At 37.3% G+C, this 26,509-nt stretch overlaps 2 protein-coding genes across 4 annotated transcripts in view; one reads left to right on the top strand and one right to left on the bottom strand.

Moving 5' to 3' along the window:
• LOC128358656 (up-regulator of cell proliferation-like) overlaps nt 1–26,509 on the bottom strand; it is a 125,806-nt gene that overhangs the window by 92,750 nt on the left and 6,547 nt on the right. Inside the window, exon 1 of one of the 2 annotated variants that reach the window (XM_053319010.1) lies at nt 13,345–13,429. The exons of the other annotated variant lie outside the window; for it this stretch is intronic. Within the exon in view, the coding sequence (XP_053174985.1) occupies nt 13,345–13,419 (75 nt within the window). The 5' untranslated portion in view covers nt 13,420–13,429. Of the gene's footprint in view, nt 1–13,344; nt 13,430–26,509 lie in introns of those variants that run through there. 2 annotated transcript variants of the gene reach the window in all.
• Nucleotides 26,110–26,509, top strand: part of LOC128358614 (up-regulator of cell proliferation-like) — a 47,026-nt gene continuing 46,626 nt past the window's right edge. For both annotated transcript variants that reach the window (XM_053318954.1, XM_053318961.1), the window contains exon 1: nt 26,110–26,213. In XM_053318954.1, the coding sequence (XP_053174929.1) occupies nt 26,159–26,213 (55 nt within the window). In that variant the 5' untranslated portion in view covers nt 26,110–26,158. The remainder of the gene's footprint in view (nt 26,214–26,509) is intronic.

The raw sequence follows: 26,509 nt of genomic DNA on the forward strand, positions 1-26,509 counted from the left end.
TCTCCATCCAAGAGCTCTAAAGGAAATCCATCCAACATCATTTGAGCAGCCAAACCAGGGAGACGAGATATTTCATCAGCAGTGATTGAAAACTCATAGATGAGTCCCATCTCTCTCATGTAATGATCTACTCCTAATGAGCTATCAAGAAAATCTTGATCCAACTTTGTAATGAGTTTGATGTCTTTGATGTCTTTTTTTTCACATTGCTCTTTTAATTTGTTGCGCAGCTCAGACAGTTTGCTCCGTGAATGTGTATCAAGCTTTAGTTTCATCCACTTGAGAAAAAAATCTCTTTTCTCTTTGTCACTTGTGGATATGGTTTTAATAAAACTCTCCATTCCTTTGCAAAGCTTTTGTTTGCTTTGCTTCTTCCTAATTTTATCTATTTCATCCTGTAGCTGGCATTTGTACTCTTCAAGGCCTGACTCACCAGATTCCAATCTACACTCCTCCATCTGTAACTGTGATAATCTTTTCCAGTTTTCTCCCTGCAAAGGAAGTTGTTGTTTCTTGTAGTCTGGTATACTCTGTCCCTCAATATCCACCATGATCTCCTCAACTGCTTTCTTCTGTTGGTCACTTTTGTTTTCATCCACAGACAGACCAAGTTCAACAGCTTTGTCAAGCATATTTTCAATTATAATGTTGTTAGCTGAATTTGTCAGTGACTTCTTGATGGACACACAAAGTTTCTCTGTAAGTGCTGCAACATTTACCCTTAAGTCTTTGATTATCACATTGCTTTTCGGTAGCTGTAACTCTTCCAGTGTTTTCTTTACAGACATCATGTCCTCTTTAGAGTTGTCCTTGCGATTAACAACCAAGAAGAGTTTGGATTTCACATCTTGAAGAGAAGTCAGAATCTTGTGCTCTTTTTCTTCAACTTTGTTCAGGAACACAAAGGTAGCAGTTGACTCTTGAAAAAGAAAATTGAATTGTGCCAGTGACTCACAAATGTCTCCTCTCAAATTGGCAAAGGCAACTGGTCCTGGAAATATGTCAAGATCTTCTCTGCCACAGGGAAGGTACCAGCAAACCTCAACCAAACCATTGGCAATTCTTCTTTTAAGACTGCCTCCTTCCATATCTCTGTGTATGAAGATGTTGTGATTCTGTTGGCCACGACTGAGAACATGATTCAAAACCTGTGACTTGGAGAGACTACAGTTTTTCAGCCTGACAAAGGTAAAGAATGGTATATTTGCTTGAACAATGTTGTTTTCAACAAATCCTCTTGATTTAGACAAATGATGTGGACGCCACTTTTTGACAATGTCTCTCAAAGCCCACAGCATTAGAGTAGACTGACTGTTATTGCCATGAGGCAACAGCAGTGGGACAGAAAACTGACACATTGACATCTTGAGGGCCATTTCCTGTTGCAAGAAGCTGTCAGCACAAAGAAAAAGTGCAACTATGAGGTCGAGAGGGTTAACCTTGTTGTCTGCAGAGTCATCTACAGTGAGCTGGTCAAAGTAAAACAGATCACTGTTTTCATGCTTCTTGTCATCATTGGTTGATACTTGTGTACAGTTTCTGCATTCTGTGTTGATTTGAAAGAGTTTCCTGAGAAAGCACCATGGTATTTTTTCCAGTGATTCAGCAGTTTCATCATAAATGCTGTTTTTGTTGATTTCCAAAAGAGAGCGAAGAGTGAGCTTGTTGGGATAAAATTTCATCAGTCCAAGTTTGGAGAGAAAGTGGAAAAAGTCTGTGAAAGAGAAAAAAAGATCCCTGTAAAAATCAACAACCCTATATGACTTTATATGTTTGACTCTGTGAGCCTGATTAACTAAAGGTTTGTGTGTGTAAAAACATGCAAACTTGACATCACCCTCAAAACAATCTGCAAGTTGATCTACTATCACAGTGCACTGAGGTTTGTGTCTTTCAAATGATGAAATGAAAAGATAAGTGTCCATTCAGTACGTTTGACATAATGAATATGCAATACGGGGCATTTTAACACCAGTGTGAAAAATACAGGAAGGAGAATGGAGGCACAATGACAGAATATGCAAGGAACGGATGTATTCCACCCATGTTAATATTTTGGGGGTGGAATACGTTTGGTTTAAAAAACACAAACTTTGACTTTGTCACACTCTCCCATGTAGCGTTTTTTTTCGACTAGAACCTCTAATTCCATGACATCAGATTTCATTTTGAGCTGGCGGCTTTCTGCTTGTCCAAACTCTACATTAAGATGTGCAAATCCCTCATTTAAATACTGTCCACACCTGATTTCATTTACACATTTTTCATTCTTAGTAGACCACCCGCAAACCAAACATGCAATCTGTTGCACTGAACATGCAATTTAGTACCCTGTAGTATTTGGATCTTCGTAAATCCTTTGATAGAAGGCACATTGGCTGTGTTCGAAACCGCATACTACATACTACATACTTCATTCTTGTTTATTTATTATATTAATGCACTTTGAAGTCATGTTCATATTTATTTATTTTTTCTTTTTCTTTATTTATTTATATTTATTTATTTTTTTCTTTTTCTTTCTTCTTTATCTCTGCACTAAATGTCACCTGATTTGTATTTTTGGATGTACTGTTGTGTGTTATATGTGCCTTGTAAGGTGACCTTGAGTGCTTTGAAAGGTGCCTTTAAATAAAATGCATTATTATTATTATTTATTATTACTACATACTTCTATACTACATACTTCCATCCTACACACTAAACCAGGGGTTCCCAAAGTGGGGGGGACGCCGAGGGGTGGGTCGCGTAATAATTTCCATAAATCAAAGAAATTTGGAAAAAATAAAATACAGAAAAATTCAGCCATAATTGTAAAAATTATGAAACATGGTAGTTAAAATTAAAATAAAACTATAGATTTTCCTTCTGAGGTGATTACGACAGATTAACGACAGCATCATTTGCAGGTGTCAGGTCACTTTACGGCTCCACAGTAAACATCACAAAGCGGACCAGTAGATTTTCTCTGAACTAGCTCATATGAGGCTTTAAGGCAGATTTTTCAAAATGAAACGTTGGTTAATATCGAGCAAAGAAAAGACAGAGAGGCCAGCGGAGGAGGTAGAGAAGCCAGCGGAGAGGGTAGAGAAGCCAGCGAAGAGGGCAGAGAAGCCAGCAGAGAGGGTAGTAGAGTAGAGCGGAGAATCGCCTTGTCTATCGACCTCTGGCGCAGGAAGAGGAGCACGCCATAAGGGGGTCCATAAGAAGTCGGATCATCCTTCCTCCAAGTATCGAGAGGAATATTTACAGTATGGATTCACGTGTTGTCAACGAAATACAACATCGCCAATGTGTAGTGTGTACAGAGGTGCTTGCACATGAGAGCCTAAAGCCCGTAAAAATGCTCAGACACATGAAAACTAAGCACCCCTCTCTTGCCGCTAAACCGCCAAATTTTTTCTGCAGAAAGGAGAAAGAGTTGCAAGGCCAAAAGACAATCCTAATTAACCAAACAACAATCCCAGCCAAACCTCAAAAGGCTTCATAAGAGGTGGCATATTTAATTGCACAGGCAAAAAAGCCACACACAATCGGGGAAACACTAATAAAACCAGTTGCCATTGCTATGAGTCGCGCAATGCATGCGCATAAACTGACCCGTGAGCTGGAATCAGTGCTGCTGTCTGACGGGACCATTTCCCGGCACATCACCGATATGGCCCAGGACATAAAGAGTCAGCTGATTGACAGACTGAAGAAAGGGAAATATGCTTTACAGTTAGACGAATCCACGAATGTATCAAACTGTGCCCAGCTGCTTGTTTTCGTTAGATGTAGTTTTGATGGAACACTTAACGAGGACCTGCTATTTTGCGCCCCGCTGGAGAGAACATGCACAGGCGAGGACATTTTCACAAAACTTGACAACAAACTGAAAGAAGAGGGACTGTCTTGGGATGAATGCATCGGTGTGTGTACAGACGGTGCTGCAGCAATGCTGGGGAAAAAGAAAGGACTTGAAGCAAGAGTCTTACAAGTGGCGCCCAACATAAAATTCACGCACTGTTATATCCACTGAGAAGCTCTTGCGAGTAAAACACTCGACTCAGAGCTGAAAAGTGTTCTTGAGACTGCAATAAAAATTGGCAACCACATTAAATCGCGTCCACTCAACACCAGGCTGTTTGCCACTCTCTGCAACGAACTGGGATCGCAGCATGAGGGCCTGCTGTTCCACACAGAATTCAGATGGCTTTCGCAGGGAAATGTTCTCAGCCGCCTGTTTGAGCTGCGGGACGAGGTGCGCTTATTTCTGATGGAGCCCAGCTCGCTGACCACCTGACTGATCCTGACTGGTTAACAAGGCTAAGTGAGTGATAAAATCCGTGCATTCAAGAGAAAAGTGGATCGCTGGACTGCACGAGTTGAAATGGGCAGGATTGACATGTTTCCTGAGCTGGACGAATTCATGGAGGAAAGTGATCTGAGTGTTCACATTGTGAAGAAGTCTATCACTACCCACCTTCAAGCCCTCCTGGAACACTTTGACAAGTATTTCCCTGAGGAAACGGCTCCGGAACAATATGACTGGATAAGATCACCATTCACTGTAACCACCGTAAGTCACCTGTCAGCCGGCATGGAGGACGCACTGGTTGAGCTGTCATGTGACCGCACTTTAAAGACAGATTTTAATTCCAATACGCTTGCTGAGTTCTGGATTTCAGTCGAGAGGGAATATCCACAGCTATCCAAGGCTGCAATGGATGTACTGACGCCGTTTGGCTCCACATACCTGTGCGAAAAGACTTTCTCTGCACTGACATATATTAAAAAATAAATACAGATCGCGTCTAAATGTGGAGGATGATCTCCGTGTGGCCGTCTCCACAATTAAACCAAGAATGGACTTGCTGTGTTCCGCGCATAGCGTGCATCCATCTCATTAGATGAGATTAACGCTGAAACATAGTTGCCAAAATGTAAATTTGCGTAGCAACAATGTACATATGTTTACAACAGTTTGTGGATATTACTCTGACTGAGATATTCTTCTGTTAAAATGGAAATGAAAGTAATGTTTCAAAGTTAAGTTTGCACATGACAGCAATAATGTGCACTCATGTTACATGGATATTATTTTGACTGAGGTATTCTGCTTTTATCATATAGTAAATTTTTATATGTAAAATCAGGCTGCTTTGTTCTTTTGTGTTGTCGTTAAGCCCGTGTTTGGATAAGCCTAGCACCGTTATTTTGGGGGTCGCGGGTTGAAAAGTTTGGGAACCCCTGCACTAAACGACCAGATAGTAAGCAGACCGTTTACACTGTAGTAAACTACATGATAACCCACAATGCATTTGGTTCCTACCCGAGCTGAAATCATACGGCTGAAGCTGATTTCATTTTAGCTCTAACTCTGTAAATAAACCACTTTATCCACATTTCTAACCTTTTTAGGAAGAAAGTAAAGTAGCCCTTTAGATCCACAATGTGACGCTAATTTGTCCAAATAACACCTGTTTAAAGTTTTGTTCCCGAGAATTCGGAGCCGTCAAGTTTTCACAAAATAAAACACCCGTTGCCTTTTATTATTAAGAAAACCATAATGATAGAATTGGTGCTTTTATTTTGAAAACAGGAAGCAAACATACCCTCGCTGTAGCTAACTTGAAACCACCGAGGTGGTGATCTGTGACGTTTGTATTTTGGGGGTTTTTCAGAAGTTACGTTGCATCTTGGGTAATGTGAGTGTGAGTAGTCAGCTCTTGATGCATACTCTGCATTTCTGGAGAATCTAGTAAACCATCCGGGAACTTCTCACATACTCTTAATCACATACTACGCAGTTAAACACACTACATACTTCAAATTACGTCAGAGTTAGTACGAGTAGTAGGAAAGGATGCAGTTTCTAAAATACCCTCTGTGAACTGAGCATTTACAGCATCTACATCCACCTTCTTTTAGAATTACTTATCGAAACACTGTCTTTTTATTTTATTCTCATACTGTCAATGGAAGTGGTGGTGCATAAATCCATAATAAAATTGAATACAGTGTGTGGAAGGAGATATCTGTCTGTCTAGTTAAGGAAGGGGACTCTTTGATTAGGGCAGAACAGTAGTCTTTGGTAACTCTTAACAGTAATTGAAACTAAGGGTGTTTTCACACCAAAAGCTTATGAAGCGTAGTGAGTTTTAATCAAACTGTAATTCGTTTGCCTCCTTGTTTCGGTTCATTTGCGTCGGCCAGAAAGCAACAATCATACTGAGGTCTCGGATTGGTTAATTTGGTGCTGAACTGGTGTGGTTGCAGTGGCAACCTGAAACAAATAGGTAAAAACGATCTAGTTGTAATGAATTATGGGTATGGGGGGCACTCAATTGTGGATGAAATTAAAATTAATGAATTAATTTTATATATTTAAATCATCAGCCAAATTATTGCTGTAATGGCTCCTCAATTGCGCATTATGCATTTGTAAAAGTGACGATGAATCAATGAGTGTAAGATGTGCATATATGTTCTGCTCCATGGTCATCTTTTATTGTGTAAAATCATATAAGCTGATATATTTGGTCAATCATGGGTGATTTCTTTGTTCTCTTAGAAACTATAATAGTTTAGACTTGCTATTCGCTCGTTGAGATGAGCTGATGTTATTCTGTAAGCATGATGTCTCCTTATTGTACAATAATATTTTTTTAATCTTCAACCAAGTGTTAAGTGTGTTCTTTCATATTTCAGTGTTGGGACAGGGTTAAGGTTAGGGCTCTTTTAAAAACGCATTTTTACAGGTTAGTGTTTAACTAATGAGTTCTGTTCCGGTAATGGCGGATAACTGAGCGGACTCAATTCCCACTCTCTCCGATTCAAAAAACATTGTTAAGCCCATTTCTAACTAGTTGGGGGGCCGAAAAATTATGCTGTTTCACCCTTAAGGGAATGGCGAACTGTTATGCCACAAAAGAAGCCAACGCTTGACCAGAAGAGCCCACCAGAAACCAGACAAGCCAAACTTAAGATGGAAGAGGCTAAAGCTGAAGAAGCTAGCTCCACCGGCGCAAAGACTGACATGCTGGACATACCATCAAACAATCTCAATCAATCTTTATTTGTAGAGCGCCAAATCACAACAAAGTCTTGTTGCACTTTACACAAAGAGCAGGTTCTAAACCGAACTCTTCATGCTCAGCACTGAAAATTTCCCAACCCCGGTGACCGATCTGAGTTTATGTGACGTATGGAGGATTTTAAATCCCCCCAAAAAGGAGTTTTCTTGTTACTCCTCTACTTACAACACATGTTCTCGCTGGACTATTTCCTAATTTCAGAAAATGTACTAACGAAAGTATTAAACTGCTCTTACAATAGCATAGTGATATCTGATCACGCCCCTTTATCTCTGAATTACAATCCAGCAAAATCATTTAAAGGCCCGCCAAGGTGGCACTTTGATAGAAAATGGTTACATAATACAGACTTTATGAGTTCTTCAATACCAAATTGATACATATTTTCAAATTAACAACATGCAGACTTCTCCATCTGTTAGATGGGAAGCATTCAAAGCATATATACGAGGTCAAATAATTAGCTTCACAAGTTTTAAGTCAAAACAATTCTGTGGTCAGATGTCCAACTTAGAAACAGAAATAAGGCACTTAGAAAGGGATATATTTGACAATGATACTCCCCATTTACAGTGTAAACTAATAGTACTAAGAGCCCAGTACAATGAACTTTCTTCCAACAAAGCATTGGCAAGTATAAATAGACTCAAACAGTCATTTTATGACCGAGGTGAAAAGGCTGGAAAACTACTAGCTTGGCGGATTAAAGGCTTGCAGGGTGAGAAAACGATAAATCAAATTGAAAAAGAACCCAGTAACATAACTCATGATAAAAATTTCTATAGTCACTTATATAATTCAAAACCCCCCTATGATGCAACGATCCAGATGAACTTCCTAAATGACATACAGTTCATCCTCCTATCAGAAGAAGGAAGAGAACATTTAGTGTTTAGCGAGTGGAGTGGCCGTATCTCTTTGAAATTTTACCCTATTTTGGATTCGTGAAGAACTTCTGCAGGTGGATCAAAATCTTGTATAATACCCCATCGGCAGAGGTACTGACCAGCAGTATAATATCACAACCATACACAGTCTCCCATGCTGTTCGTGCTCACAATCGAGCCACTAACCATAACAATCAGATCGCATACTCACATTAATGGGATCAAAATTGGGGGAACTGATAACACATCGCAAATCAATGCACAGGCACAGGTGCAGACGACCTGTTGATCATAGTGTCCTAGTTAATCCAGCCAGGTCAGCTAACACCAAACCTCACATCAGCAATCCAACCCTTGGGTTATTTAACACCCGTTCGCTGACCAACAAGGGACCTCTGCTCTATGATCTACTGAATGTCCGTAAGTTCGATTTCTTTTGCTTGACTGAGACATGGCAGCAGCCTAATAACTTTTCACACCTTAATCAAACCATACCTCCTGGGTTTGTCTCCTAAACACACCAAATTGTACACATACACAACTGTTGACTACTGAGAAAGTTTGGGATTTTTGAGTGTGAAGATGGCTTCACAGCGCCCCCCTGGAAGATTACAAAGTTTAAGCCCCGCCTTCCACATTGACAGAGAAATGAAATCGATAAGGCCTATGTATCATGTCCACACGCACAAAAAAAGCCTCTTGGACCCATACCCTAACTCCAACAGGAAGCCGGCCATTACATCAAGAAGTCATCCCCATTCACTTGTATTGGCAAGTCACCCAGATTCAATTTGTGGTCTTAGTTTGCCATCTAGTGGACACATTAACCCCATCACACAATGTTCAATTAAAGACCTCTATTGCCCTAACTCCAACAAACACTATTTACAGTAAACCAAACACATAAATGGAAACCAGAATGCTTTCAATATTGAAATATTGTTCCTTGCCAACAGATTCTCCATTTATATGCAGATATTTGTTTATAGAGATTAAGAGTTTCCTTACCTGCCCTGTGAAGGAAAGCATGGCCAAAATCCTTAGCAATGATCTGGAATGAGTAAAGAATAAATGATTTATGACTGAAGACAATTTCCTTTATGTAACTTCATACTGTATCAAACCAACTGTGCTCTCTACCTGTGGTGTGAGGAACTTCTGTATCCTGCAGCAGAGGTAAGGTTTGTCCAGTATTCTGCTGACTGAGGGTCTCTCTTTAGGGTCACGTTTCAACAACTGAGCCAAAAGAGAGCGCAGTTCTTGGGAGTAGTGATCAGACACAGGAGAGTATGAGCCACTGATGATCTTCTGATACAGGTCCTCCATACTGCAAGCCTTAAACTGAGAGAAAACACATTTAGTTATAACCACTGCAGAAAATAAATAGGAGGAAAGAAAGGAATGACCCATTCTTGTTTGTCAACCATTAGACATACAGGGAACAGATCAAAATCAGAATGTGAGAGAGCATTTCAATACTGTTTATGATACATTAAATCTACATGAATTAGTAAACAGCTCACACACAGAATACTTACTGTAGGCTGAAGAGTGCACATTTCACACAGGACACAACCAAGGGCCCAAATATCACTGAAAGTCAGAGGAGAGAGCAGACAGACAGACAGGCTGGGATCAGTTCTCTGTGTATCTCAGTTTTATTGCTGAGAAAAAATAACTTTGAGCTTACAACACTGACTGACTGACCAATTTATAACATTGAGATTGAGAGGTTTAAGTTTATTGACAATACTCCAGTATATTACGTAGATGATACCCAATAATAAATCTCCACTGAGCCAACAAACCCAGACAGCCTTCACTCCATGACTTCCTGTCTGGCCTCCATAAGTCATGAGATGAGTGAAAAGACTTCAAAACTGAATGAGGACAAAAAATACTTTGATTGGGACACAATCAAAGAGAAATACCATTTTTAGTAAGCTCAGGAGCCTGGATCACCAGAAAATGAAAAATCATCATTTAAACCCCATGTTAGTAAAGTGATCCAGACAGGTTTCTTCCACCTGAGAAATGTTGCCAAAGTACGGCCATTTTTAACCCAACAGTGTGTTAACTAAGAGAGCACATCACTTAGCTGACTACACTGACTTCCTGTTTCTTTTGGAATTGATTTTAAAGTCTTTTTAATTATCTACAAAGCTCTAAATGGTATGGCACCTTCATACATCTCAGACTTTTTAAAATATCCAATCACAGAAAGGCCTGAGGTCCTCCACAGCTGATCATTTGATCATGTTCAAAGCTCCACAAAGAAAGAGAGAAGCTGCTTTCATGATATAAGCCTCAGTACAGGCTGTTCTCATCCTCTATTCGTATGATATTGTACAAAAAGTTGCACTACTGTACTTTTCATACAATATCATACACATTCAAATACATGCAGTAACACGAGTGATCTTTGCATCTGTGGAACCAAGTCTTAAAATAGCCCCAAAATTTAATCTATTGATTAAAGTCCAATAATCTATAAATATTATATATCTTACACTTAAATATAAACGCTATATTATTCAACATTTAACCAGGAAATTTTACCTCTGTTGGGTCTTTATGAGTCCCGAGAAGACCTGATAATTCACAGACGATTTTATTTATATCCTCAACATTTCTTAACACAACAACAAGAAAGTGTCCTGGATAACTCAACGAAATGCTGAGTGAATGTTACGACCATCAGTTTAATTATTTCAACTTCGAGTGAGAAATACGTTTTGTTTCTGCTGTTTTGGACATTAGCAGGAGTGGCTACATTAGCCTACCCAAGATCCTCAGCGAATGTTATTTGTGAGGAATAAAAAGAGAAAAAAACGTTCATGTCTCAAATCTTCTGCTCGTAGTTGCCTACAGCCTCTACAGCTCAGATACACACTAGGAGGATAATAATAAGGCTGTGAAACAAGAGTTTACATCAGTGGGCATTCCCAGTGACGTCATGCGCTCCCAGAAGGGAACCCCGGCCCTTCGCCCCCTCCCACTTTTTTATATTTCATTGAGACAATCTGGGACAGGAAGTTCGTCACTTCGTCTTCTTCATCACTCCACGAGCCAGACACACCAGCAATCCCACAAGTGTCTACATTGAAACTACATTTTCATTCATGTAAACCTGGGTTATAAAGTTTAGACCAACCCAGTCTCACAGGAGGTAGTGGCATAGTCACGAAATGTGTTATTTTCTTTAACTATAACCACTTCATGACTCAACATTTAATGAGATTTTATTCTTGTTTTTATTCATGTATTTTAATTTTATAATTCCAGTGAGCAGACCGGAAGACTCAGTGCCCAAATGTTGTTACATTTCTTCTGTTTGAGGTTTTCTTTGAATGATATATTTATCATTTAGCAACACAGAAACATGAACATGTCCTTGATAGATCAATAATATGAGTGTTGGGGGCATGTTCGACTACTATTTAGTGGGCTTCATTCCATTTCAAATTACCGTCTTTAGTTGGAACCTGACTCCAAACGCCTCTATCTCTGTGTGAAGTTGTTCATTTAATTTCATATTTCAAAGGACGATGTGGCTGAGGATATTTAATATGAAATCATCTTTCTTTAAAAGTCTTCCTCAATAACATGAGCCACGCACTCCAGTGTGTGTCCACATGTGTGCATTAAATCTCTATATCTTTGCACTTGTCACTCTCATATATTTAATCAAACTAGACTTTACATTTGGCATTGCATTCAACCCCTACTGTTGCATAATCATAAAATACAAAACATATCCAGGGTTGTGTAAATAGCTTATGCATGACTGAGAATGGGTCTAACCCTAACCCTACCCGTCAAGCACTTCAGGCCTTCTCCAAAGCCCATAGTGCTGCCCTAGATTGTCAACAGTATTATAATCTCTTAAAGCGATGGTTCAGCGTAATTTCGACCTAGTGTCATATGCACCATGAGGTCTATCTAATCAGCGCTTCAGCCCTTTTTTTCATTTGGTTGGAAAATAGTGGAGTTAGAGCTATCAGCCGAATGTCTTAGTACAGGCACTAATGGGACCACCAGTGTAACTGGTAAATGACCCCACTAATAATGCCTGGATTGTTATCAAACTTCTACAGTAGTACAAATAGGGTCTTTACTCATAAATCAATGCATTGGAAAGTTTGTAAGTACACCAGTTATTGAATGGTGGAGTCCTGGATTTATGGCCATTGTTGTCCCTGACATGTTGCTTAATTTACATGCATACTTCAAATAAGATGAGTTAAGTTAAGATATTATTTATTGTCCTGAAAGAAATTTGTCTTAGGCTAAAAGTGCTGAATACAGCTGCACATAAACAACATACATGACAGACACAGTGGCAGGACCAAAAAAATGCAAACAGTTAACACAATAACATAAGTATCCATTGAGGTAGGTGAGTTTCATACTGCATATAGTTGAATATTGCACGTCTTCTTAAATAAACATGGACATATTAAGGCACAAAGTAAAGAAGAAAATAATTACAATACAACTACAATAAATATGCAACATAAAGCCGGGATTGTAGACATCAGGATGACATTCCCGTCCAGTACCTACTAACTTCAATGTTGATTTTCTTTTTCAATGTACTTCTCTCTCCTATCCTTTCCCTCTCTTTACACCATAAATGAGACAAAAACAGCACAGTGCATTAAGTTAATACCTTTTGTTGTTGTATGGTTTGTTCTCACAGATCTCTGGTGATAGGTAAAGAGGTGTTCCTATATATGTTGTTGCCAGGTCTCCAGTGCTGGAAATGAGAAGAGAATAGTAAGTACTGTAGGCTGTATTATGATTTACTATTTCTATTTTAGTCTTGGTTCTATAGAAATCTGCAGTCAGATGACATTTTACAAACCTGTTCAACACTCTTGCAACTCCAAAGTCTCCAAGCTGTACAGTCCCGTCTTTAGTCAAAAATATGTTCTATGTAGAAATCATAAAAGACATAATGTCATTATCATGAGACGATACAATACAAATAAAAATGCATCATCACTGAGGGAAGATCATGTGATGTATGAAGTAATACCTGTGGTTTGATGTCTCTGTGGAGGATGTTTCTATCATGGATGTGTTTTAGTACCAAACAAATCTGCACAAACCAGTCCAAGACCTAAGAAAGACAGAGCAATGTAAATCCCCACTTAAAGTATCAACTTCCACTTTACACATTGTTTGTAATTCCAATGACTGAAAAAGCCAGGAAATAATATAAGGACATTGAAAATATTTTTAAGAAATATACAGCAAAGTGAAATAGAAAGTGTTACATGATGAAATGTATCCACATGTTGTAAAGTGTCATCCTAAAGATTAACAGGCAGATCCTAAACATTCATCATTATCTTCAATAGTTAGTATCTTACTTGCTCTTCTGGGAAAAGTTTTCCTTCCTGAGATTTGATCTTCATGGAGAGGTCTCCACCTTCACAGTAGTCCATCACAATATACAGACAGCTCGTGTCTGCAAGATTTTTTATACAGCATAAGGAACATGCATGTAAACATGTGTGCATCAAGATTCAATTTTATTGTCATTCACTAGAGCATCTAAGATGCAAAGTGAACAAAATTATGAGCAAAGCTCTGTCACAAACACACAAATAACCTCTGTGATTCTTAAAAGTTTCAGCTAAGAACTTGGATCATTTATACCTTCAAAAGATTCCTTATACTGGACAATGAAGGGATGTCTCATTTTGGAAAGAACTTCAACTTCTTGTTGAGCTTTCTGCCTCTCTTCAGTAAAAATCTGTCAAAGTGAAAGAGACAGAAAATAAAGTTAAAGAGCAAAGTATTAAAGGAGAGCTCATATGAATACTGAAATAGTAGTAATAGTAATAGTTTATTTTTGGATAGGGACAGTGCATATTAATGAACATAAATGTTAGACATCTTTGTAAATATGCCGGATTATATCAAGATGCTAATTTGCATCCGTAGTCCCTAATGAGAGAAATAAAATAGAGGAATATTATACATATGGTGCTTACTCTAGATATCTTAATCTCCTTGATGACATATTGTTGTCCATCCTCTTTGGATTTGACAAGGATGGCTCTTCCAAATCCACCTTTGCCAATTTCCTTCACCTGTTTGTACTTGTCCATGTTAGTGGAATGACTGTCACTGCATGTTGGTTCTGCAGAGAGATGAACATATTGTAAAACTGGAGACTATCAGGGTTTCATATCAAGAACTGCAGGGACTGTAAAACGTAATATAATACACTTTAGTGTGTGTAATAAAGTTTTATAAAATGTGAGTCCTTGCCTGCACACCCTTATTAAGGACATTTTTCCCCTTAGTAAGTAAAGCAAAATTGGATTTAAATTTAAATTTAAATGGACTTGTCTATCTTTATCTATACTAGGAAAAATTAATACAGCAAAAAAATGTTTTTGGTTATTTCAAATGTTGTCTTATTATTTGTGATAATTAAAAATATGAGACATTTCACACTCACAAATCTATGTCTTCACATCTATGGTTACTAATCTATGGTCTGTCTGCTACACAACACAAGAGCCAGATAATCTGAATTCTTGCTGAGTCACTAGAAAAACATTCATCAAGGTAAAATACACTGCACCAACATTAGTTTATTGGATTATATTAACATCACCTGACCATGTAGGGCTTTGAAGGTGAGTGTGAGGATCTTAAACTGAATTCTATATTCTACTGGAAGCCAATGAAGAGATTTCAATGCAGGGATAATATGAGCCCATCTATGTGTCCTAGTTAGGAGTCTTACTGAAGCATTTTGGATCATTTGAAGACGATCGAGGGCAGAAACACATGAACATGTGAATAATCATCTCTATCTCGGTTTTTGAAGCTATTGATCTTAGTTTACTGATATTTCTCAGTTGTAAAAAACATAATTTGGTCAGCTGCTTAACATGGTTGTCAAATGATGTTGATTGGTCAAAAGTTACTCCGAGGTTACGCAGACTGGACTGAACAGCAGGACAACCTTCTCTGGTGCAAAAACTAGAACCTCAGTCTTTTCCACATTGAACTGAAGAAAATGTGCTTCTGTCCAGATTTTGATGGCATTGAAACAGTCCAGTAGCTTTGTTAACCTAAAAACCTCACTGGAATTGAATGAGAGATGGATTTGAATATCATCCGCAAAAAAAGGATATGCAACATCGAATGATCTGTCCCGGGGCCGCAGATACAGACAGAATGATTGGGGCCCTAAAACTGACGCCACAACACAGAGGAGAAGGATATGATTTAAATCACTCCAACGTCATGCCTGATATGCCCTCCCAGTCACGTAGTCTCTCTATCAGAACAGTGTGGTCGACTTATCCACATGTATTTTGTCTCACTTTTATATTTGTTTTAATTTATACAGAAGCAAACAGCAATACATGTTAAAATATCTGAAGTTCAATAATACAGCAACAAGCAAGTATTTTATTCATATTGTACTGAAGAATAAGGCTGGTCTCAAAAACTCAATCATGCTTTTGAATATTTGATAAGTATACATTTTACTGTCTGAATCAAGCAGCTTCTGGAAGTGACTTACATGTTCTTGTTCCTGATCAGTTTGGATTTCTTCTCTGCAGCTGTGATTAATCTTCTTTGTTGCTGTCCATCAACTCTAAATGTATCTTTCTTTATCACAACATGGTAACATAATATTGCGCTTCTCTCTTCTTATTTCTGTCTCTGCAAATGTCTGTTCCTTTTATGTACCTGTGAGTTGTTAACTAATAGGATCAATGTTCAGTTTATCTAGGGCGGGATCAAATGTCCTGATTTGATTTCATGACACGTCACCAAAGAAGATTAATCAGCTGTGGGAGAGAAAACTGAAGCTGCAGAGCAGAAAACCAGACTGATCAGGAACAAGAACATGTAGTAATGTTCAGAAGCTGCTTGATTCAGAAAGAGTGTAAAATGTATAATTACTAAATATTCAAAAACATGTTTTTGTCAGATATTTTAACATGTATTGCCTTCTATATTAATTAAAACAAGTATAAGGATAAATAAAAAATGTATAACTGAAAATCATCACGAGATGTAGTAAGAGCTGTTTTTGTCTGTAAGTATTAAATAAATTATAAATATAACAGCAGTGAGACAGAGGAAAACATGGAAAAGGTCCTTCAGAGATTGTTTTAGGAATACTTGGTTTATGTTTTGGAGGTGTGCTGAGGTAGAAAAACCCTTCAGCTTCTCAACATGACATCTGCTGAGTTGGTGTCTGATTCCAGTTCTTCTATTTTAACTGTAATCCTTTAAATCATAACTATTGTTCAATGATTTAACATGATCTTGAGTCTGTTTTATGTTAAGACACAGCAAGTACAAAGATTTGGCATTCATGATCAAACTTGTCATCTGAACTTTAACATCAACTTAAGTTGAAAAAATAAATTATAATTGATTTTCTAAATGTCATCAAGACTTGAATCCTCAAAAAGACCTGGTTGGCAGAGCTGGAATATTTTTACATGACAAACTAAACTGTTGAGTATAAAACATAAAACCAGACTTGTCACAACAAGCGTCTAAACACTGTTTTCTCTCTTTGCGTTCCAGTGTGTGGTTAGTGCTTGTAAATTAATTCTTATCAATCAATCCATCAGTACATTGATAACTACAAGGAAGTGAAGAATAAATGATTCAGTGATGTCTGATAAGCTAACAGTAATCTGACAATTATTAATCATGACTGCTTGTCAAACTTTCCACAGGTACATAGTTTGATAAGCTAACCTGCAGGTGCTCAACATAATTTACATTGCTCATTACAGTTATTGTGTTTACATGATGATGTTTTAGAAACTATTACTGTGATGTTTTGTTAATCTGAATCTTATTTCTTAGCAAGTGGATTTTACCTTCATAACTAAATAATTACTGAATACTGAAATGCTCTTGATTTCTATATCAAGTATAAATACCAAAGTAAACAAAGTTACAGTGAACGTCAGTATACTGGGACCATTTGACTCTTCTGTGTTTGACCTCCATGTGGTATAAAGCTTTTAAAATATAATTTGAAGTTGTAAATAAATGTGTCCATTTAATGATGTGAATATATGAAATGTGCACTTTTGACTGACTAATTTATGTACATTTTTGAACAAAACTGGTACTATCAAACAAAACAGATGATATTGTGATGACAGATTCCAGTCCCGAACCTTCTAGCTTCATTGCGGATTTTCATTGTGCTTCTCTCCTCTATCCTTCCTTTCTCTCCTCTCTCCTCCCAACCGGTCAAGGCAGATGTCCGCCCACTTCTGAGTCTGGTTCTGAGGGTTCTTCCTGTTAAAAGGGAGTTTTTTCTTGCCACTGTTGCTCATGTGGGAATGTTGGGTCTCTTTAAAGTTAAAACCTGAAGAGTTTGGTTTAGAACCTGCTCTATGTGTGAAGTATAACTCTGTTGTGATTTGGCGCTACACAAATAAAGATTGGTTGATTGATTGATTGATTGATTGATTGTGTCTGTAGGTTTTGGTGAGTGAGAGAATGAAGAGAAAAGAGGACAAGAATAGACCCAGATAGACGAGAGCCTACAGGTACGCTCCTACTCATTACCTACATTTAAGGTTGAAAGTTTGTCCCTTTGTTTCCCTCTCTCTCCTGGATGTACAGGTGCCAGTTGCACTAATACAGTCTCCACATTCCTGTAACTGAAGATTATACAAAGACAAAACATAAAAACAGCAGCCCAGGGCAAGACATAAGTCTAAGTGTCATGACAGATATAATACAAATATTTCTGATATTATATCATTTATATATATATATATATACATAATAGAAATCATAGTTTCTAACCATTTGGTAATTACACATTCATATCTAATACACAGTAAGGTTTATTTTATAATCAGTTTAGTAGTTGTGTTTCAGAATTTTCTGCTTCAGTAAAGAAAATGATGAAGTCATCATCATATAATGAATTTTTCCATTCTGTGTTATTGACATTGACATTTCTAATAGAAGAAGTTAAAGATTTGATTGCTAATGCAGACGACTTGGACAACCGTTCAAGATCAACTGACATTTGAATTTTGTTTGACCTTGTACAGTAAATCCACAAGGAAGTTTTATGTTAGGACTTTCAACTACATTTTATTGCCTTTAAAACTCATAAAAGCAGTACGTGAACTAGAACCTAAAACCCTCTGACCACCAACATCTGTAAATATCTGTTAATATGTAACAAGCAGCCTCTATTCTGCACATTTAGACTGCGTCCTGTTTGTATAATATATGAGGAAATCACCACTTCATACTGTGATTTGATAACAATTATAGTTTGACATGATTTGGCTTTGACAATTTTACTTTAAAATACAAATCTAATCAAAATTCAACATATGAGTCTATGATTTTATAATTGATAGAAATTATATGAATTAAGTTTCATTTCAAACACTAATTCAATTATAAGTGGTGATTGATATAATACAGCTAATGACCAAATTAATAGATCACCAGCAAGAATACGCCCCAACGATGTAATCTCATTGATGCGTGGAATTTAATATACATGAAGTAATGTTAGTGGTTCATTACAATCTTGAATTGACTTTGGTTATTATCCTCCTGTAATTTGTTTTTGAATCATTATACAACTACAGTCCTTATTCAGACCACAACAAAAATAATAATGTTAAATCAGATAATTGGCCATTAAATAGAAAAAAAGAAACTATTAAAGAACTAAACTAATAATCAAAAAAAAATCCTACAGTAGAGGAAAACTCAAAATTGACAAGTCTGAAAGAAGAAATTGATCAATTTTATATTAATAAGACCAAAGGAGCCTTTTTACAATCTATATTATAGAAAAATAATAAGAAGAAATAGTCAAAGTGCAAAGAGACATAACTTTAGTGACACTGAAAACTGACATTTCAGTTAAAAATAAATAAATATGAAATAAAGTCCTGGGGTTAAAAAGAAAAAAGTGCAGATTTAAACAAATTAAGTGTCTGTAGTTCAGCAGCCTGATGGCCTGAAGGACGAAACTGTTTAACAGTCTTGTGGTTCTCATTATGAAACCTCTGACCTGAATGCAGAGGGTCAAACAGTCTGTGAAGAGGCTGTGAGGGATCTTTCATAATGTTCAGTGCCATTTGCAGGAATCGGATGAGGTCCTGGATGGATGGAGGGTAGGGGGATATCTATGATCTTCTTCGCTCCCTGACTACTCTCTGCAGGACTTTGGTGTCACTGATAATTTAGCTGGATCACCAAGTAGAGATGCATTATATCAACACACTCAACAGAGGCTCTGTAGAAAGTTGTTGGATTAATGTTGAAAATTACTTGTTTTAATTACCTTAGAAACCATAGTCTGCTGGGCCTGTTTGATGATCTTATGGTGTTAATTGACCAGGTGAGATGGTCTGAGATCTGGACTCCAAGGAACTTGATGTTCACCAGTCTCTTCACTGTGGAGTGACAATCATCTCTTTGGTTTTGTCGACATTGAGCACCAAATTGTTTCTTCTTACACCGGCCCACAAGATGCTTCACTTCATCCCTGTGTGATGTTTCCTCATTTCTTATAAGCTGTGTAAACGGTGATGTGGCAATGATTAATCATGACTGCTTGTGAATTTTTCCACAGGTACATAGTTTGATAAGCTAACCTGCAGGTTCTCAACATAATTTACATTGCTCATGACAGTTATTGTGTTTACATGATTTTGCGATAAGCAAATTGGGGGGGGGGGGTCATTCCCAAAGTTGAGTTTGTTTAGTTTAGTTTATTTGGATCCCCATTAGCTGTTACCGAGGCAACAGCTACTTGTTCCTCTCACTTCAGCAGGTTTATTGCAGTGCTGAATTATAGGGACTCATATAGGGGCCATGTAACATGCAACAGTTTCAATAGAATTATCAAGACATCATAAAAATCCTGCATGATGTTGAACTGAATCTATTTTGACAAGTTAGGCTTTAATTCAGCATTTAACTAAAAGGAGAGTACAGATAAGGATAAGGGCCACGGGAAAAATTTATTTGTGTTCTGACTTTAATCTCACAACTCAAGTATTGTCCTACACTATCTTGCCTCTTTAGACTTTAGACCCCCTTTAAGAAAAAACACTTCAATTACTGTGATAAAAACCATAAAGATCCATTGTACTTACTGGAAGATTAAACAGTTTCTGTTTTTTTGGCGTCATTGATGCAGCAATATTCAAGGTTATCTTATCAAGAAGATATGTCGCTCAGGTAGCCCATATACATTCACTGTAGTGATTTTATGTCATTAGATAACCATTACCTATCCACATGCACCTGTCCACAAGTAATGAGCTGTATAGCCCAGTATAAATGTGAATGGAATAGAAGCAAAAAAAAACTTCTTAAATCGTAAAGTCAATGAGGAAATTGGACATTGGAGACCTAAAAGAAATAGGGAAGGGTGAGTTTGAGGCCAGGATGTCCCTACATGTAAAAAGACCTGCAATCTGTTCTGCAGAAAAGAGATAATAAGATATTTGCAGAGAACAGCTGATGAAGTTATTGAGTCTTGCAGACATTTTGTGAATGATATTGTAAAGACAAATCCATTATCATGAGTCTTTCGCAAAAGATTTTCTGGACAAAATCGATGAGTCCCTTAAAAATATCAGCAAGGAAGTCAAAATCAAGGCATTGCCTCAAGGGAATTTCTCAAAATGCACAGAAAATTCTTGTCTGATAATAATCCTCGAACTCAGCTGGAAAAGTACAAGAAACAGTATTTGCCAGATTTTCTTGATTTATACAAACAAAGAGATGATTGTCAACGCAAAGCAAATTAATTTGTCAGATGTTGCATCAAACCTGCTGTGGAAGAGTTCATCAATAGATCTTTGGGAATAGACATTGTGGATGAAATAGTGACAGGTTCTCATTCAGCAGAGTACAACTCCCACTTCTTTTCCCTTTCAGGTTCAGATTTACAACAGGTACATTTGTTATCAATGTCAAGGAATTTTGAGATATATGTGTTAGATGGGTATACTGTATCTTATGTAACCTTCTATGTACTTTCACACTGGGCTTCATTTAACAGGAAATATATGTATTCATATACATGGCACAGAAGTCAAATGGTGTTCCTAATATTTTGTCCACCCCATTAACATGAAGGGGGCAAAATATTAGGAACACCAGTCAATATAATTCACTTCAGTACACCACCATCACCCACTATGACCTCAGTAATAAACATAAATTAGAAGTATTACTTTTTTGAAAATGTTTACAAAAACTGAAAATGTATTATCTTTTAAAAAGTAGAATTTGAAACAGAGCTGTTGTATTGGATTGCATTACATTGCAAAGGTGTTCCTAATGAAGAGGCCAGTGAGTGTACAGTATATATCTCTCTGTATTTAGGGTCCTCTGCTGCCACCATGTGGAATCTAACAGTAACAACAGGAAGGTTTATCCCAGTTCATATCAACATGAATGAGCAGCTTTTATCTCGTAAATGGCTGATATATCTACACTCTGCTTCACATATTTGAACATGCTCTCATATATATATGAACAAATAATAATAATAAAAATAAATAAAGAAGTTATTGTCCTGAATTTTATTGTTTTGTTTATAAAGTAGCCTTATGTTTGCTCAGTTATACTATAACTTATACTATACTATACTTAAACTTGTAATAATTAAACATAGGATCAGTGAAGAGAGTTCAAGAGTACGGTTTAGACGTGCTCTATGTGTAAAATGCCTTGAGATGACTTTTGTTGTGATTTGGCGCTATATAAATAAAGATTGATTGAGATTGATTGAATTTCTTATTCCTTTTTATTTCAACAGTCAAAACTGAAACATCTTAGCAGAAGTAATTACACAGAGTGAATGAAAAACAAAAGAATATCCATCCTACCATGAAACTTTACAGTTGCTGACTTGTCGTGAAAACAAACCAGGAAATTTGACCGCTGTAGGAAGATCCTGTCCTCTCTCAGATGAACTGAACATTGATCCTATCAGTTAACAACTCACAGGAACAGAAAGGGAACAGACTCTGAATCTCACTCCAAACGTTTCATGAAACTAGAGAGCCCTGTATTAATAAACAACATAGTATATCCCAATGCTGTTTTTATAACTGCTGGAGACTTTAATCATGCCAATCTGAAGAGTTCAACCAGCATGTTAAATGTGCAACTAGGAGGGTTTAACACTTTGGACTATGTTTACTAGAGGAAACCAGGCAGAATAGAGTTATAATATGTACTGATTCAGCAGCTGCTCTGATGGAGGTAAATCACAGACTCACCCTGATATCATTTATGAGATACTTGTTGTTTTGTCTAGAATAAGAGAAACAGGCTGTGACGTCACTCTGCTGGATCCCTGCATGCTGGAGTCAAGGGAAATGAAATGAAATAATATAAAATAATAACAAAACATTTGTAAATGTACCACTGGGATGGGAGGAGTTGAGAGAAACAATGAAGGAGAGTATGATGAGAGAGTGGAAGAGGCTATGGCAGAATGACACCAAAGGGAGGCGCTATTTCTCTTTTCAACCCCAGGAGAACAGGAATGTACAGAAAATAAAATATAAACTAAAAGTGGACAGTTTTTTAGAGCTCCCCCAGAACGTCTAAAGGGAGGCTTTCAAATGAGCTGTCCCTTTCAGGGGAGCTGAGCTCCCCATAGCTCCCCTGTAATTCGAACCATGTCGCCATGTTGTTCTAAAGAAAGGGGGACTTAAAGTTGATCAACAGCACCAAAGAGAGCAGCGTGAGAGAAAACTGAAGCTGCAGAGAAGAAAACCAGAGTGATCAGGAACAAGAACATGTAAGTAACTTTCAGAGATTGCTTGATTCAGAAAGTAAAATGTATAATTACAGGATATATGAACCACAAAGCTTTCAAGTCTCACGCATTGACCTTGAGACGCATTTAAAGCAGCTCACATTTCTGACGTGATCAAGTTCACTGCACAGAAATTAATAATATACAGACATTTATATATATAGCCTAATATACAGAAATTAATAGAGACATTAATATATAATATACAGAAATGAACAGCGAGGAGTTCATATCTGTCCCCAGTCAGCGACCTACCAGCCAATAAGAAAATAGTATTTCTTGTTGCTGGGTAAATTCGGAAAATACGTTGTTTTAAAAATATATATATATATTTTTTTTCCTGATGCAAGCACTTTCTCATACCGAGTCTGTGTAGCCTTTATCTACCCAAACAGCTCACATCTGCTAATAAACTATAACCTCTGTCATCAAGGCATCAATATCTGACACAAACACAACACCATTTATAAGCGAAAATGCGCTCTCGCGCGCACACGCGCGCACACACACACACACACGTTGAGCGCATCTGTTTAATCCTTACAATCTGTTCAGGGTTAAATTTGACCCATTTCTACACTTTTGGGAGGCGCTATAGATCACTTAACGCTCATACCAGGCTGCGGACACACCGAAGAGCGGCGAAAAGCGTCCTGTAGAGAGTTGCCATGCAATCAAACTCACGGCGGACGGCGGGGGTGCGGCAAAGTGCCCGCAGTGTCCGCAGCGTCAAGGACAGCTTTTCATCCAATAACCATCACTGAACTGAACACACTGTCCCACCACTGTGTCATGAACTGTACTGAGAATCTTTTTATTACAACCTCAACTCAATGTGCAATAATGAGACAACTTATGTGTATTCTGCTTTCAAGCTATTTTTAAGTATTTTTTAGAATATATTTATTAGTGGTGTGACGATACACTCAGTTCACACCATGAGATGATACATGATATTGGGTTCACAGGGACGAGACAAGATGACAAAATCTCTGACTGGAAAAATAATCTTTTATTTAACTGAAAGTTACAAAATGTGAAACAATGCAGGTGCATTTTGAAATGTTTTAACTGATCATCTTGTAATGAAAGTCTGTTCAGTATTACTTTAAGTATTAATTATCATAATATGCAATAATCACAAATTATGACATACTGCTAATTAAAGACAGAAATTAAAGTAAATTGCACAAATCCTATCACACACATACACACATAGAACAACAAACGTATAAATCCCTCTCAAGCATATTTGTTACAGTATCATCCACTGTGATCAATAACAGCAGAATCCCATCATGTCTCAACCCAAACATGAAGCCTCACTTCTAACAGCTGATGGATGATTTTTTTTCTGTGTTTCTGGCTAAGTTTTTGCTGAGCTGAAGTCTGAGCTCTAATAGTCACAAGGTTCAAGTTGCTCCACTGTCACGTCTCCTCAGTTATCCATGCAGCTTCTCTCTCTCTCTCTCTCTCTCTTATTAGTTAATCAGAAAAATCTGATCTAAACTAACTTTGGTTTCACTCTCTGCACCTCATACATGTTACATCTCTCCTATTTAGTTTTATTTCATATTATACTACATTATCTGGTCTTAATGAATCAGACAATATATTATCATCAATAATCAGAATCATTAATAGAGTGAGAATAAACTAACCTGCTCAGAAACAATCAGAAGCTACTTATAGCCAGTAAGTAATAAATGCTATAAAAGAGACATGAAGAATGCAGGTTTTGTTGTTTTATATTATTATATACTTGGTGGTTTCATTGGTGCAATGTACAAAATAAAAATGTACTTTTGTCCCCAGGTTTATGAAGAGGACTGCAGAGTCAGACATAAAAATGGACAAAGAAGAAGAGAAGTCAGGTACACAGCCTTAAGAATTGATAGTTTCAGTTCACATCTATTTTAAATGTGATTCAAGAGTCAATATTCAAATCCATTCACTCAATTAATGATTTAGCACAAATATAAAAGTGCACCACAATAAGCTAACGTGTAAAAATTCCATGAAAACACAAAATACAGTGTGTTTCTCCTCAATTAAATCTTTATTCCAGTAACTTATAGTCCAACAACAATCCTCTTAGACAAGACAGTTAAAGTTCAACTGTTTAACTTAAACAACAAAGGTAAGCAGTGCTCATAAAAGCAGCTGAGCCTGAAGCTCAGAGCCAAACCTCTTCACATATCAATCACTAAGGTGCTCTTAAACAAAACACTGTTATGGCCCTATTTTAACTATCTATAACGTGGTCTGAAAGGGTCGGACTTAAGTCCCCTCATTTTTAATTAATTAATTAAAAATGGCCAAAGTCTCAAATAATGAGGTGAGCGTATGTTGAAGTAATCAAAAAGGCTCTGAATGCTCAGTTTTGTTATATTTAGAACCAGCCAACATCAGCTCATGATAGATTTACTTATATGGTCACCTGGTCCACACACACAGCATGCCATCTAATCTAATATCTAACATTATCTATGGCACTGTGATGATCACATTGGTGTCATAAAGAATTTAACTGCAGAATAGAAATGTAGGCAGATACAGGTCCAGTCTGGCCTCTGCACTGAAGGGCTAACAGTATTAGCTTACTCTTTCAATTCCCTTTCCAGGAGCACTATTAAAGCACATGGCTGGAAAAGGGTCACAGGTGCAAGTTAACACAGCACAGAAAGATTATAAAGGGGGTGTAAAGTAGCCTTCTGCATTTTAAACAGTTAGACCATGTTTAATTAATGTGTTTATTTCACTGCAGGTCCATCGACCACCTCTACTTCTGGTGCAGAATCTGGTTATGGCACCAAAGAAACTGATAATACTGGTAAGTTATGTGTTTTAGTAAAACTTATAGAGATAGCTACATTTCCCACTTGTTGGCCCCTTTCATTGCTCATCAATCCCTCAGAACAGTCAGAGAGACTCCCAAAAAATGGAAAGTTGGATGTTTCATTTTGTATGAACAAATATATGTAGCTGAGGATATTAATTATCTGAACAGATGTGGAATAAGCAGGAGATCATTTTCCAAGTAAACTTTCTCAGTGTTGTTGAAATGAGTGAGTGCAGCTCTGACAGCATGTTGTTGTGTTTGTGTGAAGGTGTCAGCTGTGCTATGAATCCATGTATGGAGAAAAAGGAGGGAAACACTTCCTCCAGAACCGATCTGTGTGGGAAACATGACGGCGAGACAAAAGCTCAAAGGTGAGATGAAGATCTTTAACTGTCCATGACACAAATCATCCCTTCATCATTATTTATACTCAAATCTCTGTTTGTGTTGAAGCTCAGAGCAGCAGAAGCAGAGACCAACTTCTCCTTTATCCAGCTGTGAGTCCATGAAGGATGATTCTATGGAACTTGTTATATTTTTTAAAGATGGACAATCTGCTGGTGAGTTAAACTTTTCTTCAGCATCAGTTCAGAGTGAAGCAGATGAAGATGGTGTGATTTAGATGTTAAATATATGGAGTTTAATTCAGACAAACACCCACTTGAGTGTAAATGTCTTAACTAAAAGAAAGAGAGAAAAAGAAGTAGTCTGTAGTGATTTTAGTTCCTTGATGGTCAATTTCAAAGTTTAATGAACAAAAAACTATTAATCAGACTGTGTTCATTAATAAAAGAGTTATTGCTTAATTTTGTAATTTTTTGTGTCCAGTCTTCTCTCCGGCAGTGGAGAGCAGCCT

This window comes from Scomber japonicus, chromosome 1 (genome assembly GCF_027409825.1).
Source record: "Scomber japonicus isolate fScoJap1 chromosome 1, fScoJap1.pri, whole genome shotgun sequence".
Classification (NCBI taxonomy): domain Eukaryota; kingdom Metazoa; phylum Chordata; class Actinopteri; order Scombriformes; family Scombridae; genus Scomber; species Scomber japonicus.